General features: G+C 40.8%; 1 protein-coding gene across 1 annotated transcript in view; it reads right to left on the reverse strand.

Moving 5' to 3' along the window:
- The window catches only part of LOC149300974 (rab effector Noc2-like), a 94,524-nt gene that overhangs the window by 37,139 nt on the left and 33,291 nt on the right, over nt 1–24,094 (reverse strand). The window contains exons 6-7 of the mRNA XM_089484500.1: nt 1,964–2,077; nt 348–539 (exon numbers count right to left, since the gene is read on the reverse strand). Of these exons, the coding sequence (XP_089340626.1) occupies nt 348–539; nt 1,964–2,077 (306 nt within the window). The remainder of the gene's footprint in view (nt 1–347; nt 540–1,963; nt 2,078–24,094) is intronic.

The following is a 24,094-nucleotide window of genomic DNA, read 5'->3' on the forward strand; positions in this document are numbered from 1 at the left end:
TATTTCACTGGTACTCTTACAAATAATGGCCGATATGCTTAATTTGCATTAACTGTAAAAGGAGTAACCATTCGGATATTTTAGGTTCAATTTACCAAAGCATAAATGCACATATGATGGAAACAGGTGTGACCCTTAAAACTGAAGCTTTTTATGCTATTTACTAAACTGAGACACTAATGTTCCCTAATCCATTGATAAATTGTTAAGTGGGTAAGTAAACAGAACAGCATGGTAAAACAAATATAAATAGGAGGGGATGGCATGATTATTACATACTATATTAAAGTCTAATAACACAAATTGTATTATTTTCTGTGTACAATGCACAATTACTAAGCACTCACCTGGTGGACACCGGCTGTTGTCACTATCGTTGCCTTCAAAACGGTCTCCCTGGCAGCTCTCTGTGGCACTTATTGAGCCATGGTCACCACCACGTTCACTGCCAAGACTGCTCAGGCTACCTGACAAGCCACCACAGAGCAAGTTTTTCTTGTTGCTACCGACTGAAGTCATATAGGGTTCTGTGCTTGAAACTAAGCCAGATTAAGAGAAAAAACGTTTAGATACTTAATACTAGAGGACCAGTTTATTGCAAGACTAAAATGAATTATAGATTTGAAACAGCCACTGAAATCAATGGGAGCTCTTTCTGTAAGCTTGCGAGCAGGGCTCTCTCCACCTAATGTATCGGTTTGTCTTAGTCTATCAATTCTCGTCTTGTCATACCCCTTGAATATATGTATCGTATTACACGCTGCGTAGATTGTTTGCGCTATATAAATAAAAAATAATAATAAAAATAACAATAATAATAATAACACATAAATCAATACACATGGGTGTGGTGGCATAAATGCACAAAGGGGGGCAATACACAAGGTTGTGGGGCGGAACACATTAATCAATACTAAATAGGGACCTGGCTGGGGCATTAATACACAAGGGGCCAAAAAAAAAGGGGGGTTAATGACAAAGCAGTGTAGAATTTATTTTATGCTTCGTATATCGTATGCTATAGTCATTTTAAGGAACAAAATTTTGAAGGCCCAGAAATCAGTGAGCAGAAAAGTGAAGGTTTTGTGTTATTTAATCTATTTCAACCTGCATATTTTATTAAAAAGGATTAGTTGTGTTAAATTGTGGCTTCAGGCGTCCCGTGTATGATGACTTTTTTTTAGTGTACTGACGTACTTCCAATCCCATCACATTACATCAACATGTGTTAGAAAATCAGGAAAAGATGGGAATGGATGGTGGGCTGATTTGGTGGCGCAATGGGTCACTTGACTAGACTCGCCCTCCAGGCCTTATGCAGCCAGCCCTCCCCTGTCCTAAATTAACCCTAAAGACCCCATTAACCATAACTGCCCCAAAATTAACCCTAAAGACCCCATCAACCATTACTGCCCCTAAATTAACCCTAAAGACCCCATCAATCACAACTGCCCCTAAATTAACCCTAAAGACCACATTAACCATAACTGCCCCTAAATTAACACCTCCCCTAACTTTCAGCACCCCAAATATTAATTTTATACTTACTGTTAGATGAGTTGCTGAGCAGTGTGAACGCTATATGGAAAGGGGCAGGGCCAATAGTCAGTGGGACTGCAGGGAGGGACTGGGAAACAGAAAGGGGTGGGGCCAATCATCAGTGTAACTGCAGGGAGGGACTGGGAAGTAGTAACTGCTGTGAGTGACATTGAGTGAACCGAACAATCAGATCATGAATCGGTTCATTTCAATGAACGACTCGAAATTAACCGATTCACTTTACTGATCTGAACTTCCCATCACTAAACCAAAGTGCAAAGTAAAAGAAAAAGGGGGGAAAAAAAAACATTAGTTATGTCCTGTCAACATGTCCTCGTTGAGCCGTCAAAAAGCACAGTTACATCGAGACAGAAAAAGGACTCAAGTAATTTCTAATACAGTTTTTAATGCATACAAAACTTACCAGAATCTAGTCTTTGTTTTTGAGGCATATCACCTTTTGATCCTTTAGTGGAGGACTTGTCATCCAGACTAGATGAACTGAATTCAGAGTCACTTTCACTATCACTAGAGGCCACTAAAAAGAAAAACAAAAGTATAAGTCCCCAGTTCATAATGCAAAATACATATAGTAGGCTGCAATATCCCATTTTTGGCAGCCAATTAGCCTGGAGTTAAAAAAACATATTTCTGGAAACAGTGCCAGCATGTTCTAAAACACCAATATTATCACCAGATGTACAACATAAAGATACTATATTTATACAATCAAATTAACAATAAAAATATATATAACATATTTGAAATGAAAGCCAATGTATTTGCTTCAGCTAGTCATAACACCACTATATATTGAATAATAGCTTTCATAAACAATTTAAAGGGATACTGCTGTGTTCTAAATGTTTCTGGATGCTAATTCGTATGCTTATACAGGACACACTAATAGCGTTTTTCCTTTCATGTAAGCAGCAGTATTTAAAATATAAAAATCATCTTTTTTATACTTCATTGTAGGTGAGCACTGCTATCTTGCTGCTGTATAATGTTGGAAATAGACAGACTAACCATAAGATATTTGTAACAACTATAAAACAATCTCTAGTGGCTCATGCATAGTCTGCTTAAACAATGCAGGAAAATAGGAAGGTATACTTCCTATTTTTGATTACTTCCCAACATTTCAAATGACCATAGAAGGACACTATTTTTTGGCGTGTGGTTAGAAAGCTGTGTTTTAGAATAATAATGTATTTTATTTACAAAATTTAGTTTATAGGGTCATTTCCTGCTGTATGTGTTTTTGTTACTTATAGAACAACGTGATACCCTCATACCCAGCAAACATTCAGAAAAAGAAAGAATGACTGGGGGGGGGGTGTGCACAAAGAGGGACTCTCCCTTTAACCCCTTGATGACAATTGCCGGTCCGGGCACGTCACCGAAAATCGTGACGATTATGACAATTGACGTGCCAGGACCGGCACGTCTTTAAACGGGTGAAAAAATCGATCCGTGATCGATTTTTTCACTCAAACGGTGTTGCTCTAATGCCTCGACATCGAGGCATTGAGCAACACCAAAAAAAACATTCCTGGCCCCCCCCGATCGATCCTAGGAGCAAATAAAAAAACATGTTTGAAAGACTGCACGTCTTTCAAACATGGCGGCGCCCGCCGCCGAAAAACGGGTTTAGGAAGCGATCGCGAGTCGCTTCCTTTGCTTAGCTGGTGTTGCTAAGATGCCTCAGTATCGAGGCATCTTTTCAACACCTGTTTAGCAAAGGAAGCGACCCGCGATTGCTTCCTAAATGCTTAACTTACCTTCCCGGTACCGGCGTCTTCAAAACACACGCGGTGTTTCAAGATGGCGGCGCCCATCAAGCCGGGGGCGGAGCCTGCTGTCATCATCGGGGGGGGGTGTTGCTGGATGTCATGGACATCCAGTGAATAACACCCCTAGTGGTCAGATCACTCATAAGAGTGATCATGATTTGCTAAATCAAAGGCAATGTTTTCTAAACATTGCCTTTGATCAGTATTGGATCTGCCTCCCTCCTTCACTTGCTTCTAGTGAGGGAGAGAGACAGATCAGTGTGCTTTCAGGTATTCTCAATAATATATATATATATTGATCCAAAGGCTCTTATAAGAGCCACCCATTTAATATTAACCCCTTCATTGCCATTGATCACTGCATAAACAGTGATCTTGCATAGTGGCAATTGTTTTTGGGGTTCTTTTTTTTTACATTTTTTTTTACTTTTTTTTTTTTTGTACTTTTTTTTTAGGGTTTTTTTTATTTTTTTTATTAGAGCCATTAACCCTTTCCTTCCCCACTATTTTTGCTGCAATTGTTGCCATGCAGCGGTATACGGCTGAGGAGGCATGTTCCAAATTTGGCCCTTTTGCCCCCAAACAATCTGACAAACCTATGCATGTGGGGTATCAATGTACTCAGGAGATGTTGCTGAACACATATCGGGGTGTTGTGTGACAGCAACAGCATACCAGGAGCTGTAATTTTACACCTGAAGTACAAAGTATGTTTAAAAAACAGCAAAAACAATTACTATCACAAACTTTGACAAGGGTTGGTGGTAGGATTAGTGCATGGAAAGGGTTAAACTATCAGCATCTAAAATACCCTGGGGTGTCTAGTTTTCAAAAATATATGGTTTGGTGGGGTAAATTTAATTTGCTGGCTTCAAAGATGCCCCAAATACCACATGGAGACAGAATTACCAGATTCAGAGAAAAATGGTTTTGAAATAGCAAACTTGTACTTATTGCCCCATAACGTGTAGAAGAAAGCAAAAAAACATAAAAACATTGGGTATTTCTAAACTCGGGACAAATAGTAGAATCTATTTAGCAGGTTTTTTCAGTAGTTTTTTATGATGAATAAAAGATTTTTCAAATAAAAGTGAGAAATTTTTTTTTTTTTCAATTTTTCGTCATATTTTATTATTTTTATTATAGAAAATTACATCATATATAAAAAATTATGGTGTCTGAAGAAAGCCCTTCTTGTCCTGAAAAAAACAATATATAACTTGTGTGGGTTTAGTAAATGGGTTAAGAGAAAATTACAGCTAAACACAAACACCGCAGAAACGATAAAACAGCCATTGTCACGAAGGGTACAAAAAATAGAATCAGCCTTTGTCACGAAGGGGTTAAGGATGGAGACCTGGATGGTATGCTTTTGACCCATAGTATTATTGAAATGCAGTCTTCACTGGAGGATCAAAGGAAAGGGGAAATTACCATGAAATATGTAAGATGTGCCTTCGTTGGAAAAGATGTGAATAGAATTCAACCATGGAATATTCAATAAATACAATAAAACTGATAGGTAGATGCCAGGCTAATATTCAGATATTGCTTTATCGCGGATGTGATAATGGACTTTTAAACTAGGGCATTAGTATCTCTTTGATAAACCTAGAACTGTTTGGATGTTCATTTTCCCCATTGAATATCTGTTTTGTTTTGTTTCCAGAGAAAACATTATTAGTTGATTTTTTTTTTCTTTCCTTACTCAGTCACCTTACCTTAGCAGGATAAAATTCAACCTTTTACGACGACTACTGCCCAGCAAATTTTAGTTTAACATATGTTGAATTTCTTTGTACAATGGTGTGAAAACAAGTTAACAGAACATTAACACAGCTTTTTTTTTTTCGTTTGCCAATTCTTACTGTCCTACAATTTATATAGCATATGGAAATAAATTTTATATGGTACAATAATTTTATATATTGGCATATAACTTATACTCATTTTACTTTTGAAGTGGATGCAACATTATTACTAAGCTACACGAAAAGAAACTGAAACACCACCTATACCTCAAGTGGAATCAACATATGGAAAAATACTAAAACAATTGTATCAGTCCTCAGTAAATATACTAAAATAATAAATTAATATTACAGAAGTAAATTAACTTAAAAACGAAATACCATTGCTGCCAAAAATGTGTTACGGCAAAGTGTTTGATCTAGATTTAACCACATATCCATTCAGTCATAGATGCCAACAATCCCTAATTTGCAGTGACACTTCTGACAATTAGACATGTCGAGGCGGACATCTGCATGCATTCTGAAAAGTATTCATCATATTCATCAATGAGGCAGGAATTATGGAGAATTAATGAGAGGTTTCTTGCCACACAGGCTGCATATAGCTTTTTTAGTAGGAGAACTCAGGAATATTTGCATGCCACTTTATGTAGCACAGCTGAAGAAATTCTCATTGAAATATGTTATTAATAACCTAAAACATAATGCCATCCTGAGTCTTCATAATACATACACCAAGTGCATACGGATAAAGGCCAGAAAGAGGTATACAGATGTACTAAAATGTAATGTAATATGTAATGTAACATATCCCAAATGTCAGGAATGAGAATATTTTATTATGCTTTCTCCATTTTTGCTGTCTGCTCTGTAAAAAAAATATATATAAAAAATATATATCTATAAAAAGATACTAAATAAAAAAATATGCATTCTGCTGTGTTGTAAGTTTATTCAGTACTCTTGATGGACAGGTGATTAATGCCATGTGTGGTTATATGTCCCAGGACACTAATAAATATTTCATTGCATTCCATGTTGAGTCCTTCATTTTCTTTCTGTTCAACTGCTTTAGTTTTGTACCTTAGATAGAGGATGCTATTTCAACTGTTGGTTTAAATGTAGTGTGCTTCAGGAAGAAGAGCTATTTATTTATTATTTATTATTTATTTCACAAATTTGTAAACCGTATGTCAACTGGAAAAAAACTAGCAATCTAAAAAAATAAGTTAATCTATAAATAAATTAAATAAGTTTAAGCAAATAACATTTACTGAACAGATATGGTACAGCACAACTGCTATCGGGGGCAGGTTTTGACCCTCATGCGCATGTGTGGTAAGCGCTTCCAATGGGAGTGCTTTCCCACCACTGATTGGCTGGTTGAAACAAGTATCGGACCATGGGGGTTTAGGGCAGCTTCTACTTCGGACTTTAATTCATTTTTGAAGAATGCCTATTTCATGTACTCAAATAAGTATTTCTGTAAAAAAGTTTTGACAGTGGAGCACTAAGGCGAGTATGGTGGACCCAGGCACTTAGCATGTAAAGTGACGTCATGCAACCCTGAGGTGGGAGCATGGCATCAGCGTGCGTGTGAGCTGTTCTGGAGCTATGAATAAGGTGAGTGAGTGTGTTAGTGTATGGTGTTACACCGTGTCTATTAGTGTGAAATTGTTAAATGCAACAGACTGCTTGGCTTTTGCAGTTACATATAGCTTGGACACACAAGCGAATCCTGAGCTGGGGTGAATCTCCTAAGTGACATCTCTAAGTGAGGAGTTACAAGCAAAGAAGGAGTTAAAAAGCAAGAAGGAGGGTAAAGTATAAATCCTTGTGATTCCATATATTTATATATATTTCACCTTACTGTCTGTTTTTGCCAGTTATTTGAGCTATCCCCATTGCCAAGATGTCCTCCATGTTTGACAATGCGGTCAGGTGTACATCTTGCTCAATGTATGCAATCCTTGATCAGCGCTTCGAGGGTGCATATTGCTGTGCGAGATGTGTGCGGGTTGCTCATTTGGAAGCACAAATCCTGAGTCTAGAGGAGCAACTGGCAACACTGAGATCTATTGACAACTTGGAGAGGAGTCTGCTGCTCACTGAGCAAGCTCTCTCGGGGGTAGAGGTGGGGGAGGATAGCGGGATGGAGGTACAGGACAGTCAGGCAGCTAGCTGGGTTACAGTTAGAAGGCGGGGTAGGGGGAAAAGCGCCAGGGAGGCTAGTCCTGATCTAGCACACCCCAACAAGTTTGCCCGGTTGGCAGATGAGGGGGATGTTAGTTCAGAGTTAGCAGTACTGCAGCAAGTCACTGCCTCTGACCACCCGAGGGGTGTCTGCTCCAGTAAGGAGGGAAGGAGGAGCGCAAGGCAGGCCAGACAGGTGCTGGTAGTGGGAGACTCAATTATTAGGGGGACAGACAGGGCGATCTGTCACAAAGACCGGGATCGCCGAACAGTGTGTTGTCTGCCTGGCGCTCGAGTTCGGCACATCGCGGATCGGGTTGACAGATTACTGGGAGGGGCTGGAGAAGACCCAGCAGTCATGGTGCACATTGGCACCAATGACAAAGTGAGAGGTAGGCGGAGTGTCCTTAAAAATGATTTCAGGGACTTAGGTAGCAAGCTTAAGGCAAGGACCTCCAAGGTAGTATTTTCTGAAATATTACCTGTACCACGTGCCACACCAGAGAGGCAGCGGGAGATTAGGGAGCTAAACAAGTGGCTTAGAAGCTGGTGTAGGAAGGAGGGGTTTGGGTTCATGGAGAACTGGGCCGACTTCTCTGTCAGATACAGGCTCTACGGTAGGGACGGGCTGCACCTCAATGGGGAGGGTGCAGCTGTGCTCGGGGAGAAGATGGCCAGAAGGGTGGAGGAGTGTTTAAACTAGGTAAAGGGGGGGGGACTACAATATAGAAGGGGAAGATAGTGTAGATAGAGAGCTGGGGCTTATAAATGTACCTGGGGTGGAGCGGAGGGAGGGGTTAGAATAGTCAATAGGGATAGGCTTCATAGGGAAAAAAAACATACACCTCTAAATTGTATGCTTACTAATGCCAGAAGTCTGACCAATAAAACTGACGAACTGGAGTTAATAATATCTGAAGAAAATTATGACATAGTGGGTATAACAGAGACATGGTTGGATGATAGCTTTGACTGGGCGGTTAACATACAGGGTTATAGTCTATTCAGGAAGGATCGAAAAAAACTAAAAGGGGGAGGAGTTTGCCTTTATGTAAAGTCCAGCCTAAAGGCCACACTGCGGGAGAATATATGTGAGGGAAATGATAATGTGGAGTCATTATGGGTAGAAATATATGGAAAGAAAAATAATAAAATACTGATCGGGGTTTGCTATAAGCCACCAAATATAATGGAAGCAGCAGAAGATCAATTATTAAAGCAAATAAACAAGGCAGCAAATCACAATGAGGTGGTTATTATGGGGGACTTTAACTATCCCGACATAAACTGGGAAACAGAGGCCTGTGAATCTCATAAAGGAAACCGGTTTCTGACTATAAGTATTGTCCTTCAATAAGGGAACTCTTAGAGGAGCCACAAGAACTATGAACTTTAGGAAGGAAAAGTTTCATCAACTAAGAGAAGCCCTTAACACTGTAAATTGGGAAAATGTCCTCAAAAACAAGAGTACAGACACTCAATGGGAGATTTTTAAGAATATCTTAAATTCTCACTGTGAAAGGTACATACCGTATGGGAATAAAAGAGTCAGGAACAAGAGAAAACCAATGTGGATAAATAAAAATGTAAAGGGGGCAATAAATGGCAAAAAAGGCATTTAAGCTACTAAAACAGGAAGGCAGTGAGGAAGCACTAAAAAGCTATCGGGAAAAAAATAAAATATGTAAAAATCAGATAAAAGCAGCAAAAGTGGAGACTCATTGCCAAAGAGAGTAAAACAAACCCCAAAATGTTCTTTAACTATATAAACAGTAAAAAGGTTAAAAATGAAAGCGTTGAGGGAGAAGTTATAGACGGGGATCAGGAAAAAGCTAATCTATTAAATATATTCTTCTCTGCTGTATTCACAGAGGAAAATGAAATGCCAGGTAATATACAGCAGGATGAGATAAATGCCCCAGTATATGTCGCCTGTCTAACCCAGGAAGAAGTGCAGTGCCGCCTAAAAAAAATCAAAATAGACAAATCACCAGATCCAGATGGCATTCATCCCCGCGTTCTAAGGGAGTTAAGTAATGTAATAGACAGACCCCTATTTCTAATATTCATGGACTCTATAGTGACAGGGTCTGTTCCCCAGGACTGGCGCATAGCCAATATTCAAAAAGGGGACAAAAAGTGACCCGGGGAATTATAGGCCTGTTAGTTTAACTTCTGTTGTGTGTAAACTGTTTGAGGGTTTCCTAGGAGATGCTATTTTTGAGTATCTCAATGAAAATAAGTGTATGACTCCATATCAGCATGGGTTTACAAGGGATCGGTCCTGTCAAACTAACCTGATCAGCTTTTATGAGCAGGTGAGCTCAAGACTGGATCGGGGTGAATCGCTGGATGTCGTATATCTTGATTTTTCCAAAGCATTTGATACGGTGCCACATAAAAGGCTGTTACATAAAATGAGAATGCTTGGGCTGGGGGAGAATGTGTGTATGTGGGTAAGTAACTGGCTCAGTGATAGGAAACAGAGGGTGGTTATTAATGGTACATACTGAGTGGGTGACTGTTGCTAGTGGGGTACCACAGGGGTCAGTTTTGGGTCCTATCCTTTTTAATATATTTATTAATGACCTTGTAGAGGGATTGTATAGTAAAGTATCAATCTTTGCAGACGATACTAAGCTCTGTAACGTGGTTAACACAATAGAGGACAGAGCAGGATTACAAATGGATCTGCATAGGTTGGAGGCTTGGGCTGGGATGTGGCAGATGAGGTTCAATACAGATAAATGTAAGGTTATGCACATGGGGAAGAAAAATCCAGGCTGGGAATATGTATTTAATGGGAAAACACTGGGGACAACTGACATGGAAAAGGACTTAGGAGTTTTAGTTAACAGTAAATTTACCTGTAGCGACCAGTGTCAGGCAGCTGCTGCTAAGGCAAATAAAATCATGGGGTGCATCAAAAGGGGCATAGATGCCCACGACAAGGAAATAATTCTACCACTGTACAAGTCACTAGTGAGACCACACATGGAATACTGTGTACAGTACTGGGCACCAGTGTACAAGAAAGATATAGTGGAGCTGGAGAGGGTTCAAAGACGGGCAACCAGAGTAATAAGGGGAATGGGAGGACTACAGTACCCAGAAAGATTATCAGAATTAGGGTTATTTAGTTTGGTAAAAAAACGGCTTAGGGGGGACATAATAACTATGTATAAATATATAAGGGGGCAGTACAGAGATCACTCCCAGGACCTATTTATACCCAGGACTGTATCTATAACAAGGGGACATCCTCTACGGCTGGAGGATAGAAGGTTTCTACACCAGCACAGACGGGGGTTCTTTACAGTAAGAGCGGTGAGATTATGGAACTCTCTGCCAGAGGAAGTGGTAATGGTAAACTCAATAAAAGAGTTCAAAAGGAGCCTTGACGTGTTTCTTGAAAGCAATAATATTACAAGTTATGGATATTAGATTAATAGGGACAGAACGTTGATCCAGGGATTTATTCTGATTGCCATATTTTGAGTCGGGAAGGAATTTTCCCCCTGGTATGGGGCAATTGGCATCTGCTTCATAAGGGTTTTTTTGCCTTCCTCTGGATCAACACAGTAGGGACACAATATGTATATAGGTTGAACTTGATGGACTTTGGTCTTTTTTCAACCTTATGAACTATGTTACTATGTTACTAGATTCCAATATTTGTTCTGAGTTTAGAAATACCCAATGTTTTTTTGTTGTTTCTCTTTTTGCAAGCTATAGGGCAATTAGTACAAAACAGGTCATTCTGTCCCCAATCCAATCAGGGTACCAAGGGTTAATACACTAAGTCGACACAGCATTCCAAGGTCAGAACTGGTAATGAAATTAGCCAGGAAAGGCAATAGGGATGGGTACTGGTGCAGGAGTCAGGGACAGGCTGGTAGCAGACAAACAAGAACGCTCAGTTGCAGTGACACAGTAGACAACTGAGCAAGGAGTGGGTGTGAGATAGAGCCTTAAATAGTGTCTCAAAAATCATAAAAATCTCCCACCAAAAAATACGATGTGGCCCCTTGAATGCATAGTGACGGCTGAGCTGCTTAGATGAAGGAGACTCACCTTCTTGCTCTGGCAGCTGTTGTTCTACAGGAGACCACTGCTGGACGTCGAGGTACCCTTCCATCTTGATGCCCCGAGTGAGGGAGGACTCTGGGACCTCATGGGACACTGGCTGAGCTCTAGCCGCTTTTTTTAACTGCTGGGTGCAGCCATATTGGAAAGGCATAAAGACATTCAATATGGTGAATATGATCTCTCCTAGGAGTGGTCTAACACGGCCCTTGAATTTTTTTTGGTGTTGCCAATGATGCCAGATGAGTGAAGAAAGCAATTGTTGATTGCTTTCTACACTCGTTTAACCCCATGACATGCCAGGCATTTCAATCATCGTCAAGAAGTTAATGCATATGATAGATGAATGTCACAATGTGGTGTTCACTTCTGCAGAGTCCCCTCATATGCATTTGCCCCTCCCCAACTATTTCATGTAAATTAGATGTATTCAGATGTGATAAAACTTACCACCAGTGCCTGAACGGCAAGTGTTCCCACTGATTTCCATAGTGCGTTACTGCCACTGATTGGCTGCTTTTTAAGAATGTATATTTAAGCATTCACAGTTCTTCTTTAATGGGACATTAGGTAATAAATGCAAAACTAACCACTGAAGCATTAGAGCACAATAACCCAAGATAACACTACTGCTGCTTATTCTTGCAAACATTTACAAAATGTACTTATAGCAAATATAGCAATGTCATAATGTGATGTACAATGAAGCCTGCCTCTACCATAAAAGTGTATTCAGAGAGCCAAACATCATTACATACGGATTACTTAGAGGATGCTCAGAGTTTAACCAATACATCCAGACTGTATCCCAAATGGGAGTGAAATGTTCAAAGCAGAATCTGATATGTGGTCTTCTATAACATTTAACATAGAACTTGGCTAAGAGTTTTAAGGCTCTTCACAAGCCAACAATCATGTGTGACAGCCAGGGAAGCAAATATAGAGGTTACTGTAAAACAGAATAATAAAAATAAGAAACTGAATGCCAGGAGTGACTGGAGACACAATAAACAAGAAGGCAGATTTAAGATTAGTATATAGAGCGAGGCTAAAAAGAGAATAGTCAAGAAGACAGATGTGTGGAATAAAAATAAGACAGAATAATGTTAGAGAATCAAGTTGTAAGAGAGTATTAATGTCCTAAGGGAAGCCTACAGGCCAGATGTGCCTCTTAAAAGTTTAGTGTTTACCCCATAGGTCCACCTCATTAAGAAAAAGTGCTATTTGACTGAAAAAACATTAACATTTGTCAAATAAATGTTAGCAGATCTATCATTTTACCATTTTCTCTATAGGTTAAATAAAGAAAACTTTTTTCAGTTTCCTTGCCAACAATTCATCAGCACCTGCTTTTGTGTACACAACATTTAAGTGTTTCCAGCAAAAAATATGAATACAAAAATTTTACTTGATCCTTCTGACACACCAGTCAAATGATGGTCAAAGCTTTTCGCTATAATTTTCCTTTACCCGAATTCACACTTTCGATCCTTGGCTTGCTGCATAATTATTTAATATGCAAATATATTAAGGCCCTTATGAGAAAAGGCCAAGCTCAGACTAGCCATCTGGCAAATACCCGGTGTGCTCCATACTTAACTTTCACTTCCACTTGATGGTCTTTCAGCATAGCATTCTAACACTTTTCAGTCTTTTCTGCAGCTTTTTTACCACCAACCTCTACCAAAGTGAATATGTACTACAGGCCTTAAATCTGGACTTTGATTGAGCCAGGAAGACCTTTTTCTCCAATGCAAACTCACAGCTTTCACTGTTATTAATTTAACAATTCCTAATTGTAATAACATCAACATAAACCATAACCGAAACAAAAAAAAATTATATTTCCTGTTACAGGAAGTTGTAAATCTTTCGGGTGCCAGCCACAGTCATATAAATGCCTCTCCATAAGGAGTATCTAAGAGACCATTATACCTCAAGCTCAGCCAACCGCTCTGGCTCACTAATTTGGATCAAACGTTGTCATGTAAATCTAAAGCTCAAAAATATTCTTACTTACTTTTTTTATTGAGTAGTTTAATAAATGGATCCCATGTGCAGTACAATTCTTCAGCACCATGTTCTTTATTGGACAAATAAATTGCTAATTCTGTTGTAGCGTATTCTTCATAAGTGTGATTCTGGGTTTAACCAATAAATTACAATACCTTTTAACGTTAATAAGAGCATACAATCTCTTGGGGTTCCAATTATGAGATGAAAGCAGCCTAAGATGAAGTCAGGTGAGGTAATATACATGCCAAAGTCTAATATAAGGTTACAGTGATTTTTGAGTAAAAGACAGAAGGCTTGAATCAATAAATTGTGAAGAAAAAAGAAAAATGGTTCTGCACTCAACTCCCAGGAAGCTGGGTGCTAGCAGGAAAAAAGGGACAGCATAAACCCTCTTGAAGCACACAAACAAAGGAATCCCAGCACTCCAAACAGCTTTCAATCTTTAGGATACTTTATAAAGAGAAAGCAAAAAAAAAGCAATGTTTTGGCCAAACAGGGCCTTTGTCAAGCTGAGCTTGAAGATCCTCTTCTCCGGCTGCCAGCACTTCTGCCGGGGGTTCTGTGACGGAGCGCCGGCATCACATGACCATCCGGTGCTCATTCATAGAAGCCCGGCGGAAATGCCGGCAGCAGCAACGGAGGATCTCTGTGCGCATTGGGCAGACCTTCACCGGCTGCCCCACTACACACCAAGCAATCTGAAGCACTGGTCTAGAGAAACACTGGTAAGTTGTGGGGGGGGGGGGTATAAGGGCTTTCTGGAGGTAGAGAGGCATATAGGGGTTAAAAATAATATCAGGAGGCAGAGTGGCATATAGGGGGTTAAAAGGAATATCAAGGAGGCAGAGTGGCATATAGGGGTTAAAAAGCATATCAGAGAGGCAGAGTGGAATATAGGTGGTTAAAAGGTATATCAGGGAGGCAGAGTGGCATATAGGGGGTTAAAAGGAATATCAAGGAGGCAGAGTGGAATATAGGGGGTTAGAGGGCATATAGGGGTATATAAGGCATATCTGGGGGCAGAGGGTAGTCTTATATTCAGGCCTTTTCTCCTTAATTAATATTCAAATGTTGGGGGGTCATCTTATTAATTTAAGTGATGCCAATATAGCTAATACCTCCCAAGCTAATATGAAGGCTTATTTGTTATGTTGGTATATATTGGTGGAGTAAGCAATTCTCTATAGTGCAACTAATTATTACTAATCTACCCTGGCTTTCTGGTTCTTTTACAGCCTTTTTTTTAGCAGCCTGCCTGTGTCACCTCTGCCCCCCTAAACAGCCTGCCTGTGCCATCTCTGCCCCTAAACAGCCTTCTTGTCCCATTTCTGCCCCTAAACATTCACTCATAAATTCATTCTCTCTCTGGGGCTGAGCAGATGTCTTTGTGGCCCGACGACCGCCTAATGCGGGTAGCAGCTTACCGCTGTGGCACCCGCACACTGTGTGAGGAAACTCTTTCCTGCCCATGGGAAGAAGGAACCTGGGCGGGAAACAACAGTTTCCGCGCACAGTGTGTATGTAAGCTCCACAATGATAAACTGCGTGCCCAAGCTAGGCGGCCGTCGGGCTGCATATATATCTGCTTGGAAGGCCCCGGCCCACCAGTGTACCCCCAGGTACACTACTGCTGTAAAGTAAGAATACTTTTTAAAAAAAGACATGTTAATAGTTTATTTTATCAAGAAGTGAATGAACAAAAGAAAGAACTGACCTCATAGAATTCATTGCTAACAGCTACTTCTATAGTATTGTTAACTTTTCTTTTGTGACACAGACAAGATGAAATTAACTATTTTAAGACATGTCACCCAACTGGTTTGCAGTAAGCCTCATGAAGTTAGCTCTTTGTTCAGTTTTAATTATTTTTTGTTCTAATAAAGCATGCATACTGTTTAAATTACATGCGTATATGCATTTATGACTTACAAAAGGTGATATATATCACTCATTTAAAAAAATATCTGTATTAGATGTCATGGCTGCAAGAAACTGTATCAATAAAAAAGAGTAAGCACAATCTGAAGCCTTGTGTTTACATTTTAATATTGCATTCTAAATATTGCACTTACAGTACTAGTTTGTTTACTTACTTTAATTATATACAAGTGTCTGGTAACTGAGATGCACAGCTGGGTCACATAATGCCCTGAGGTAGTAGGGCTGCAGCTCAAATGGCCAAGCCCTGATGATGGATAGGCGTGTTACCATATGGTAGTACAGTATGCATGTGTGTGTGTGAGCATATAGTTTTAGCATGTGTGTACGTGTGTCACTGTATGGTGTTAGAATGACCGTGTGTCAGCATATGGTGGGGGGGTGTGTACGTTAGTGTATACTGTTAAAATGAGTTTGTTAGTGTTTGGTGGTAGCATGTGTGAGTAGGTGAGTGTTTACCATGAGGCATGTGTGAGCAAAGGGTATGTGTTAAGTGTTAGCATGAGTATGAGTGTTAGTATTTGGTGTCAGCATGTGTGCATGTGAGTGTGTTAGTGTATGGTATTGACATAAGTGTGTGTCTCAGTGTATGGTGTTAAAGGGTCAGGGATGAACCCAGGGTTTGTGGTGCAAGAAAGAGAAGGATTGAGATAGTATGTGTATGTATGTGTAAGTGTATGGAGTTAGACGGACTGGATGTTAAAGCAAGTTTGCATGCTAGTATGTGCATGTGCTTTCCTTATGGGCGAGGGGTGCAAAAGAAATACTGCAACCAGGCACCACTAACTCTAGGCTCACCCCTGTATGTAATAATGTGGCAAGGTAAAGTACGTGAACCCTTTGGAATTTATGCATCTATGTATACATGTGTCTTAAAATATGATATGATCTTTATTCAAATTACAATAATGAACACAATCTGTTCTAAGTAATACATTATTGTATTACTGTCTGCAGGACCGCCATCAAGTGTACCTGGGCACAGCTGTTGTGAGGAGACAAAGTCTCTATATGTTTAAAAAAAAAACAAAAAAAAAACCCCTAGGCTAATCACTTCAACAAAAGCTAATTGGAGTCAGCAATGATTTCTATGTGTCTCATAGGCACAAGAGGAAATGCCTGCTTTGCGTGCTGCTTGTGTATACAATCAAGGGTAAATGAACAATAGCAGTATATTCATGATAAATGTGCTTCATACCTGAGTTGAAATTGTCAGTGATGATAATGTTTATCCTGCTTGGGATAGTGACAGAACACGGAAAATACTTAATGGCATTAATTTCTAATTAACTGAAGTATCACTTCATAAAGTGTCATATCTCGGCACTGTCTTACAGGAAGCCTGCTGTGTGCCAGAGTGGCTACTGTCCCCTTGGACCTTGCACCTTGGCCATGGGCATAGGAACCGGGGGACAGTTCCCCCCAGGAAATCATGAGGGGGGGATTGATAATTAAGAAATCCCAAGGCGGAGGAGAAAGAGAGGGGGGCCGAGCAGTCGCTCATGAAAAAGTTTTCAGGAACCGCTCAGCGCCCCTCTATCTCCTCTGCTGCAGCCACCTCAGCGCTGCACTGACTGCAGTGGTGGGAGAGCGAGGCGTCTGTCTCGGTGCCGGCCCTTCATGCTGAGCACCGGAATATGACGTCATATATGACGTGAAGCTGCGTGCACCGCGGCAGAGCCGCGAAACGGGAGGCTCGCTGTAGCTTTCAGGCTGGTCAGGAAGTGGATCCCTGGTGCAGAAACTGGGAAAGGCTGCCCCTAGCAGACGACAGGGGACTCTGCAACCCATGGGAAATGGAGACTCTGCAACCCATGGGAAACGGAGACTCTTGGCAGTGGACTGCGTATCGGCTCCCCTGCCCAAGGGAGCACTGGAGCTCCGCAAACGGTAACAGTACCTCCCTTTTTATGAGAGCCATCTTGGCAATCAGGAGCTGGTTTCTGCGGAAATTTTTTTTTGTTTAAATCTTTTTATTTTGTGGCAAATACAACACTGTAGGGCATCGTACTCAGAGCACAAATGTCATAACAAAGGTACAATAATATGAATATAAATTGTCAGTATGCTTTGTCCCAATAAAGGAGACACAGAGGGTGAGTTGTAGAATGAGTCGACCGAAGTCGGAGATGCAAAAGTGTGGTCGCGATACGGTATTTGGGAATGTTTTTTATGAAGCAGAGGGAAGATGGGAAGGGGTGGGAAGGGGTGGAAAGGCGGGAAGGGAGAGAAAAGGAGAAGGGGAGATCTGCGGAAATTTTATATGGAAGGAGCGAATTTTGGCTGGAGCAGGGACATCGGAAGCCAGAACCCAAGAACTCTCCTCAGGACCATATCATTTTCATCTAATAAAATGTTGCAGTTTTCCTTGTTTCTTTCTAGAATATGGTCGATGTAAAATGGGTGCAGTGGTAAAAGCCAATTTTAACTTCAGGGGTCCAAGACTTTGGGTTAGCCCCTTCCGAGTGAGTGCAATTATCGGGGACATGATCTGGGAGAAGTTCCGAATGAAGCGGCGATAATAATTGTCGAAACCTAAGAAACGTTGTATACCCTTGATATCAGAAGGTTCCTCCCAGTCCTTGATAGCTGCTAATTTGTCAGGGTCCATCTCTAATTGACCAGCTGATTGTGACATTCTGCCCTGGTTTCCTGGCTCCTGTATTTTGCATTCAGGTTTTTGAACTGTTCCTAGTTCAGCCTCTAGTGGCCGCTCTTCCTATGTTTCTGCTCTCCTCCCACTGTTGCCACCTGGCCTCGTTACCTGCTGCCCTGCAGTATAAAGGGCTGTAGCTTCCTGCAAACTGGGCCTTGTCATTATAATAATAGGACCGTTTTGCCCTGGCCCTGGCCCTGTTCCTGGCTTCCTTTTGTACCTGATCCTGTATTGCTCCTGCCTTAAGCCCTGCCAGTGGGCTTACTGTCGTGTGCTCTGCCTGAGGGCTTCCAGCAGCGTGTCCAGTCATGTGCTCTGCCAGTGAGCTTCCAGTTGTGTGCCCTGCCGGTGGGCTTCTATTTCAGCATCAGCCTTGCCAGTTCCAGTCCTGCTCTTCTGTCTGCTGTGTGCCTGTCTACCTTGTACCATGAATCGCAGCATACAAACAGACAACACTATCCCTGCACTGAGGCCCCTCGCTAACCTGCTTACACAGTGTGTGACACTGATATGATATACCCAAAAACTTCACTTTGTCACTTTCAAATTCACACTTTTCAACTTTGGCAAAAAGTAAATGTTCTCTTAACCTTTGTAATACTTGACTAACGTGTTGCCGATGCTCTACCAGATTCTTAGAATAAAGAATAAATGGTCGAGATAGACCATAACATGTGATAACAGCATGTCTCGAAAAATATCATTCAAGAAATTCTGGAACAAAAGGCATTACAAGGTATTCATAATGCCAGTACCTTGTATTGAAAGTGGTCTTCCATTTGTCCCCTCCTTGGATACGAATCAAATTATATGCCCCTCGTAGGTCAAGTTTAGTGAATACGGTAGCACCTTTAAGTTGATCATAAAGTTCGGTTATGAGGGGAAGTGGATACCTGTTCTTAATGGTTATCTTTGTTTAATCATCTGTAATCCATCTTCCTTGGAAATAAAAAAAGAAGTTGGAATGCATGGACGGCTAGGACTTGATCTTGTCTGTCCTGTCTGGCGAACATCCTTGCCAATTCTGCGGGATCCATATGGGGATGGCCTGTGATAACTGTAGCTTTTAGGGTGGTCAGGAAGTGGATCCTCGCTGCAGAAACTGGGAAAGGCTGCCCCTAGCGGACGACAGGGGACTCTGCAAACATTGTTTCCATACATTGTTATTGCATACCTGTGGATTTGTATGTCTGATTCTGTTTTTTTTATCTATACCTTCAATCCTGAGCGGATTCTTAGGGGCAGGGCCGGCCTTAGGGGTGTGCGACAGGGCGCCATGGCAACAGGGGAGCCGTCCGGGACTTAAATTATAACATTTGTTTTTTTTGTAACTTTATTTAACATCCTCCATGTTAAATAAAGTTTTTTTTTAACTTTATTTAACATGGAGGATGTTAAATAAAGTTAAACACAAAAAAAAGTTTTTTTCATTTATGTCCCGGGCAGGGGCACCGAGCAGGGTTGCTCGTGAAGTTTTCAGCCCCTCACTCTCCTTGACTTTGTCGCAGTGCCAGCGTTTCGTGCTGAGCGCCAGAATTATACTGGCGCCCAGCTGTGAAGCGTGCACCGCGGCAGAGCGGGAAGACGGATGCCTCCCGCTCCCACCGCAGGACTCCGGCAACAAGGTAAGTAAGGATAGGGGGTAGATATAGTGATAAGGGGCAGGGGGAGGGGCAGTGAGAAGGGCAGAGGGGGGAGATTTTTTGGGGGATGGGGGGGCGCCAGAGGAGTAGTCCGCACAGGGCGCCAGAACACCTAAGGCCGGCTCTGCTTAGGGGTTCCTACGCCCATGACCTTGGCCTTTGCCTAGTTGCCACTGGGTATGTGGACAAATATAAATGTAGTGTATACATTTCTAGATATATGGGTATCTATCATAACATATTGTCTAGATAAATCTGGTCATAATGTCAGCTTAAGATGAGTTAGTATGATAGCTCTAGAATGCTTTTGATTTTATATTTATTTATTTATTTATTTAAAATAAGAACACAATCCTACATATTAATATATGAGTAATGGCTGTGATCATAACAATGGGATGATGTAAAAGGCTGCAAGCATAACTTTTTAATGTTTTTTTTTGCTAGTATTCTTATTAGCAGCAAATTAATGGACATCCTTACATTGCTATAGATTTTTCACATCACGTTATTTAGAAAAAACATATCAACAAGCTGTGGAGCCTCTCTATCATGTAGATCGATTTTTTTCTTATGTTGTCTCAATGATCTTTTAGCCTGTGGGCTACTGGAATTGACCTCATCAGCAGGCAGATACTAACTTGTAGTGACAGCTTTCATCATAATGCAAAGAATGTCAAACAATTTTCTCCCTCACATCAGCTCATTTTTGGGAGCCTTGTGTTTTATTGCTTTCATGATTCATTTGGGTCATCAAGCCTGGGTATTGCAATTTCAAAATCTACCTGCAAGCGCCAGAAATCACATTTCTAATCCTTCTTAACAAATCTAGCTCTAAGAGGAGTGTTATCTATTTGTTACCACAAAATGAAATTTCATTACAAATGGGAATAATAGATCATTACAACCTAAGAACAAAGCACTCAAAGTGACAGCTAACTCTGTAAAGAGCAGTTTATGATTTCTTGCTTCTGTTAGCACCGCTTAGCACCTATCGGCCAACTTTAGTTAATATTGCCTGCTATCCCTTGCACTGCATGCTGACCCCTATTCTTTTATACAACATACCAATTCAAATTGGTATTACGGTATATAATGAACAGTTTAAACATATGACTTACTTAAACATATTCTGCTAGTAAAAGCCGGTGATGTATAGTTGTCTTATTTAGGGCTCTTCTCTGAGATAGAAGCTGCAGCTTTGCTGCTAAAGTTGTTCTCTGCCACTAACTGGCAGCTTAAAGCAGCAAATTAGTGGCAAGAAAATGCTCACATTAAAATGTATGAGACTGCTTTCTGCCCATGCCCATGCGGATCTGAATAGACTGAATCACTAAGCCAATGCTGGAGCTCACTGGCGGGAAGAATATCATACGTAAGGAGATGTGTTCATTCGACCACATTTCTTGTACTGAAAATACCAGTGAGAAGGACAAATATGGGAAGATTCTGCATAATCTCCCCACATATTTGCAAAAAGGGCACATTAAAATGTAGAAGGACCTCAGCTACTAGATGCATTAAAGTATGATGGCTAGAATGTCCTTTCAAATAACCACAATTCTGTTTATTTTATGTATTATGTATACACACATCTAATTCTGACATGTTGGCATAATGTAGTTACAGTGTATTTAATTTATTTTTAAGAACATTTGCTTATGGGGAAATCACTTGACCTTGCTCAAAAGCCTATATCTATTTTCACAATAATATAAAATCTCATTGTAATATACAAAAGGGCTTAGTTGTGGAGATCAGAGGCGGCCCTAGCAACATAGAAACACAGAATTTTGACAGCCGGCAAGAACCACTTGACACAGTATTTCCATGCACTAAAGAACCTGACCCTTGAATATCTTGCTTTATTGTAAATTGCATGAGGCATTGTCCATTAATTCAGATTCTGACAATGTGCACATTTGGTGTTAAATATATTATTCTAAGTGTATAAAAAAACTCACAACTCTGCACAGCTTTAGCTTTCTGGTAGTGTGGCTTTGTATTGGTTAATGGGGAAAACTAAGAAGACAGCTGTCACTATGCATACCAGGCACAGCCAGAGTGTTTAGTGTGAATATGCATGTTTTTGTTTTCCTGGCATTGTCAATGGACCCTGGGGACAATATATACCAGTCCACCATTGCTTATCGACAAAAGTTTGAAAAATTAAACTTTTTCCCATGAGCATAGTCAAAGATTGCCACTCATTCAGTAATTTTCTGGCAGGTAAAAGTGAATACATTTTAGGAGTATTTTTGTTTGCTGCACTAGGTGTGCACAATTTATTAAAGAAAAATGGGGAATGGGGAAAACAACGTACATTAATGCTTTATTTTTTCATATTAAATGATTGGCCAACATATGGTGTCTAAAGAAAGCTATTTCTTTCTAGAAAACAGCCTATAATGTATTTGGTGGTTGCAGTAAACATCAAAATTGGGATTTAGCAGTGAACAAACACTTCAAAATTATTTGACAATTTTTGTGGATGGAATTTTTTATTTTTTTTGAAACCCTTGGATGTAACAGGGTTAACTAAGACTACTACTTAGCATGTTTTAACAACTAGAACAGGTACAAGTTATGTTGCTGGCCCCCCAGGGCCCAATGCAGCAGCATAAGGTAAGGCCATCTTGTGTATAATAAAGACATGTTATACTAAACACAAATTAAGCTTTGAGCCTTTGCAATGAAAAAGGACCATTCAAGACTCCTGGGTAATAAAGACAACAGATGTTAGTAAACATTGGCTAGAAGGCAGGTAAAGCACTTCACCTTAAATATTTAATTCCTTTAATTATTCTAGATAATCAAGTCATTCCTAATGTAATGCCACTTGAGGTAACAAATGCATCTAATCAATTGTAATTAGCATTGGTAATTAAAAGCAAAATGTCAGACATTGGTCTGTCAGAGTTTGACGTTCAGGAAAAGCCAGCGATTGCTAATTAACAAAGACTGATAACCATTAACATTTCTAAAGTTTACCTGGGTTTTCTGCTTGATTTCTTGCTTAAAATGCCGCCCCCCTTATCTACCCTTCCTCTCCCTGCCGCCCCCCACCCCATTATCTACCCTCCCCCCCCCGTACTTACCTTTCAGCAGTCCTGCGGTGAGTCTCTCTGCTCGGTCTCGGTGCCGGCTTGTAATGCTGAGCGCTGGAAACAGGGGCGGGGCAGGGGGCAATCGCGAACATTCATGGCAGCCGCAAAGTTAAAAACTAAGCGGCTGCCACCGGGACTGGCCACCGTGCCTCCAAAAATGATGCGCGCGGCAACTGTGGCTGTGCGTCGGGACTTGATGTAAAATCCCGGCGCACAACACTGAAGCCACGTCCACCGTCTTCCGCGCACCGGAAGGACAGGACACAGAGGAGGAGGAAGAAGAAGAGAAAGAATGCAGAGGAGGAGGAAAAGTGACAGTGCCAGAGGAAAGGTAGGAAAATATTAGTAAGTGTGTGAGAGTGATGGGTGTTATGCTTTAGTTTATGATGAATGTTTGTGAATGAGGGTTTCAGATTGCATGGAAGTGTGGGGGGATAGCATGGCATAGGGAGGCTGTCTAGGCATGATAGGAGTGTGATTGCTGTTATTTTTTTATCCAATAATTCAATAACAGTATTAATAGATATATATGGTTGCAAACAGCAATCACAAGCCTATCATGCTAAGTCAGCCAGTACATGCTAGAACCTGGGCATGATAGGATTGTGATTGCTGTTAATTATATGTATATATATGTTTATATATATATTAATATTGTTGATTTTTTTTTTTGTCTAATTTTGGTGTGCTACTTTTAATAAAGTATTTTAAATGTTTTTTTTTTTGGTTTTGGGCAAATGAATGCTGAATTTTCAGTTTCGGTCCAGAATTTTCATTTCGGTGCATCCCTACTATATACTAAGCCAGTCACTGAAGTGTTAGGCCTACACCACATCAATGTTTGGCTTAGTATATAGTGATAGGGGTTGTACTGCAGTATTGCCAGTGTCTGGCTCAAAGTATAGGCACACATTGACGGTGGTACAGCATAATCCCTAAGTATATAATGATAACAGTTATGCTGTACCACCGTCAATGTGTGCCTCATTTTATAATGATAACAATTTTGCTGTATCCCTGTCAATGTTTGCCTAACCATAGAAAATATGCAGTTTTAAAGTGTGTGTGTGGGGGGGTGCCACATACAAGATCTGCCACAGGTGCCAAATACTCTAGGTACGGCCCTGTATCATGCAGCAGTCAGACCCAATGGCCATTCCTCAGCTCTTCGTCCCACGTCTTAAAAGGGGTGGGATAAAGAGCTGAGGCACGGCTATTGGGCGGTGCGGTGCGTGCACGCCGGCTGCTTTAATTTCATTAGGCGCCAGTGGAGTGACTGCTATCAATGTCGCTCGCAGCCGCTTTGGTGGCGCAATGGCCCACTTGACTAGACTTGCCCCCCAGGCCTTAGGCTGCCAGCCCTCCC

This window comes from Sceloporus occidentalis, unplaced genomic scaffold (genome assembly GCF_023333645.1).
Source record: "Sceloporus occidentalis isolate IW3139 unplaced genomic scaffold, rSceOcc1.0.p SCAF_22, whole genome shotgun sequence".
Lineage (NCBI taxonomy): Eukaryota > Metazoa > Chordata > Lepidosauria > Squamata > Phrynosomatidae > Sceloporus > Sceloporus occidentalis.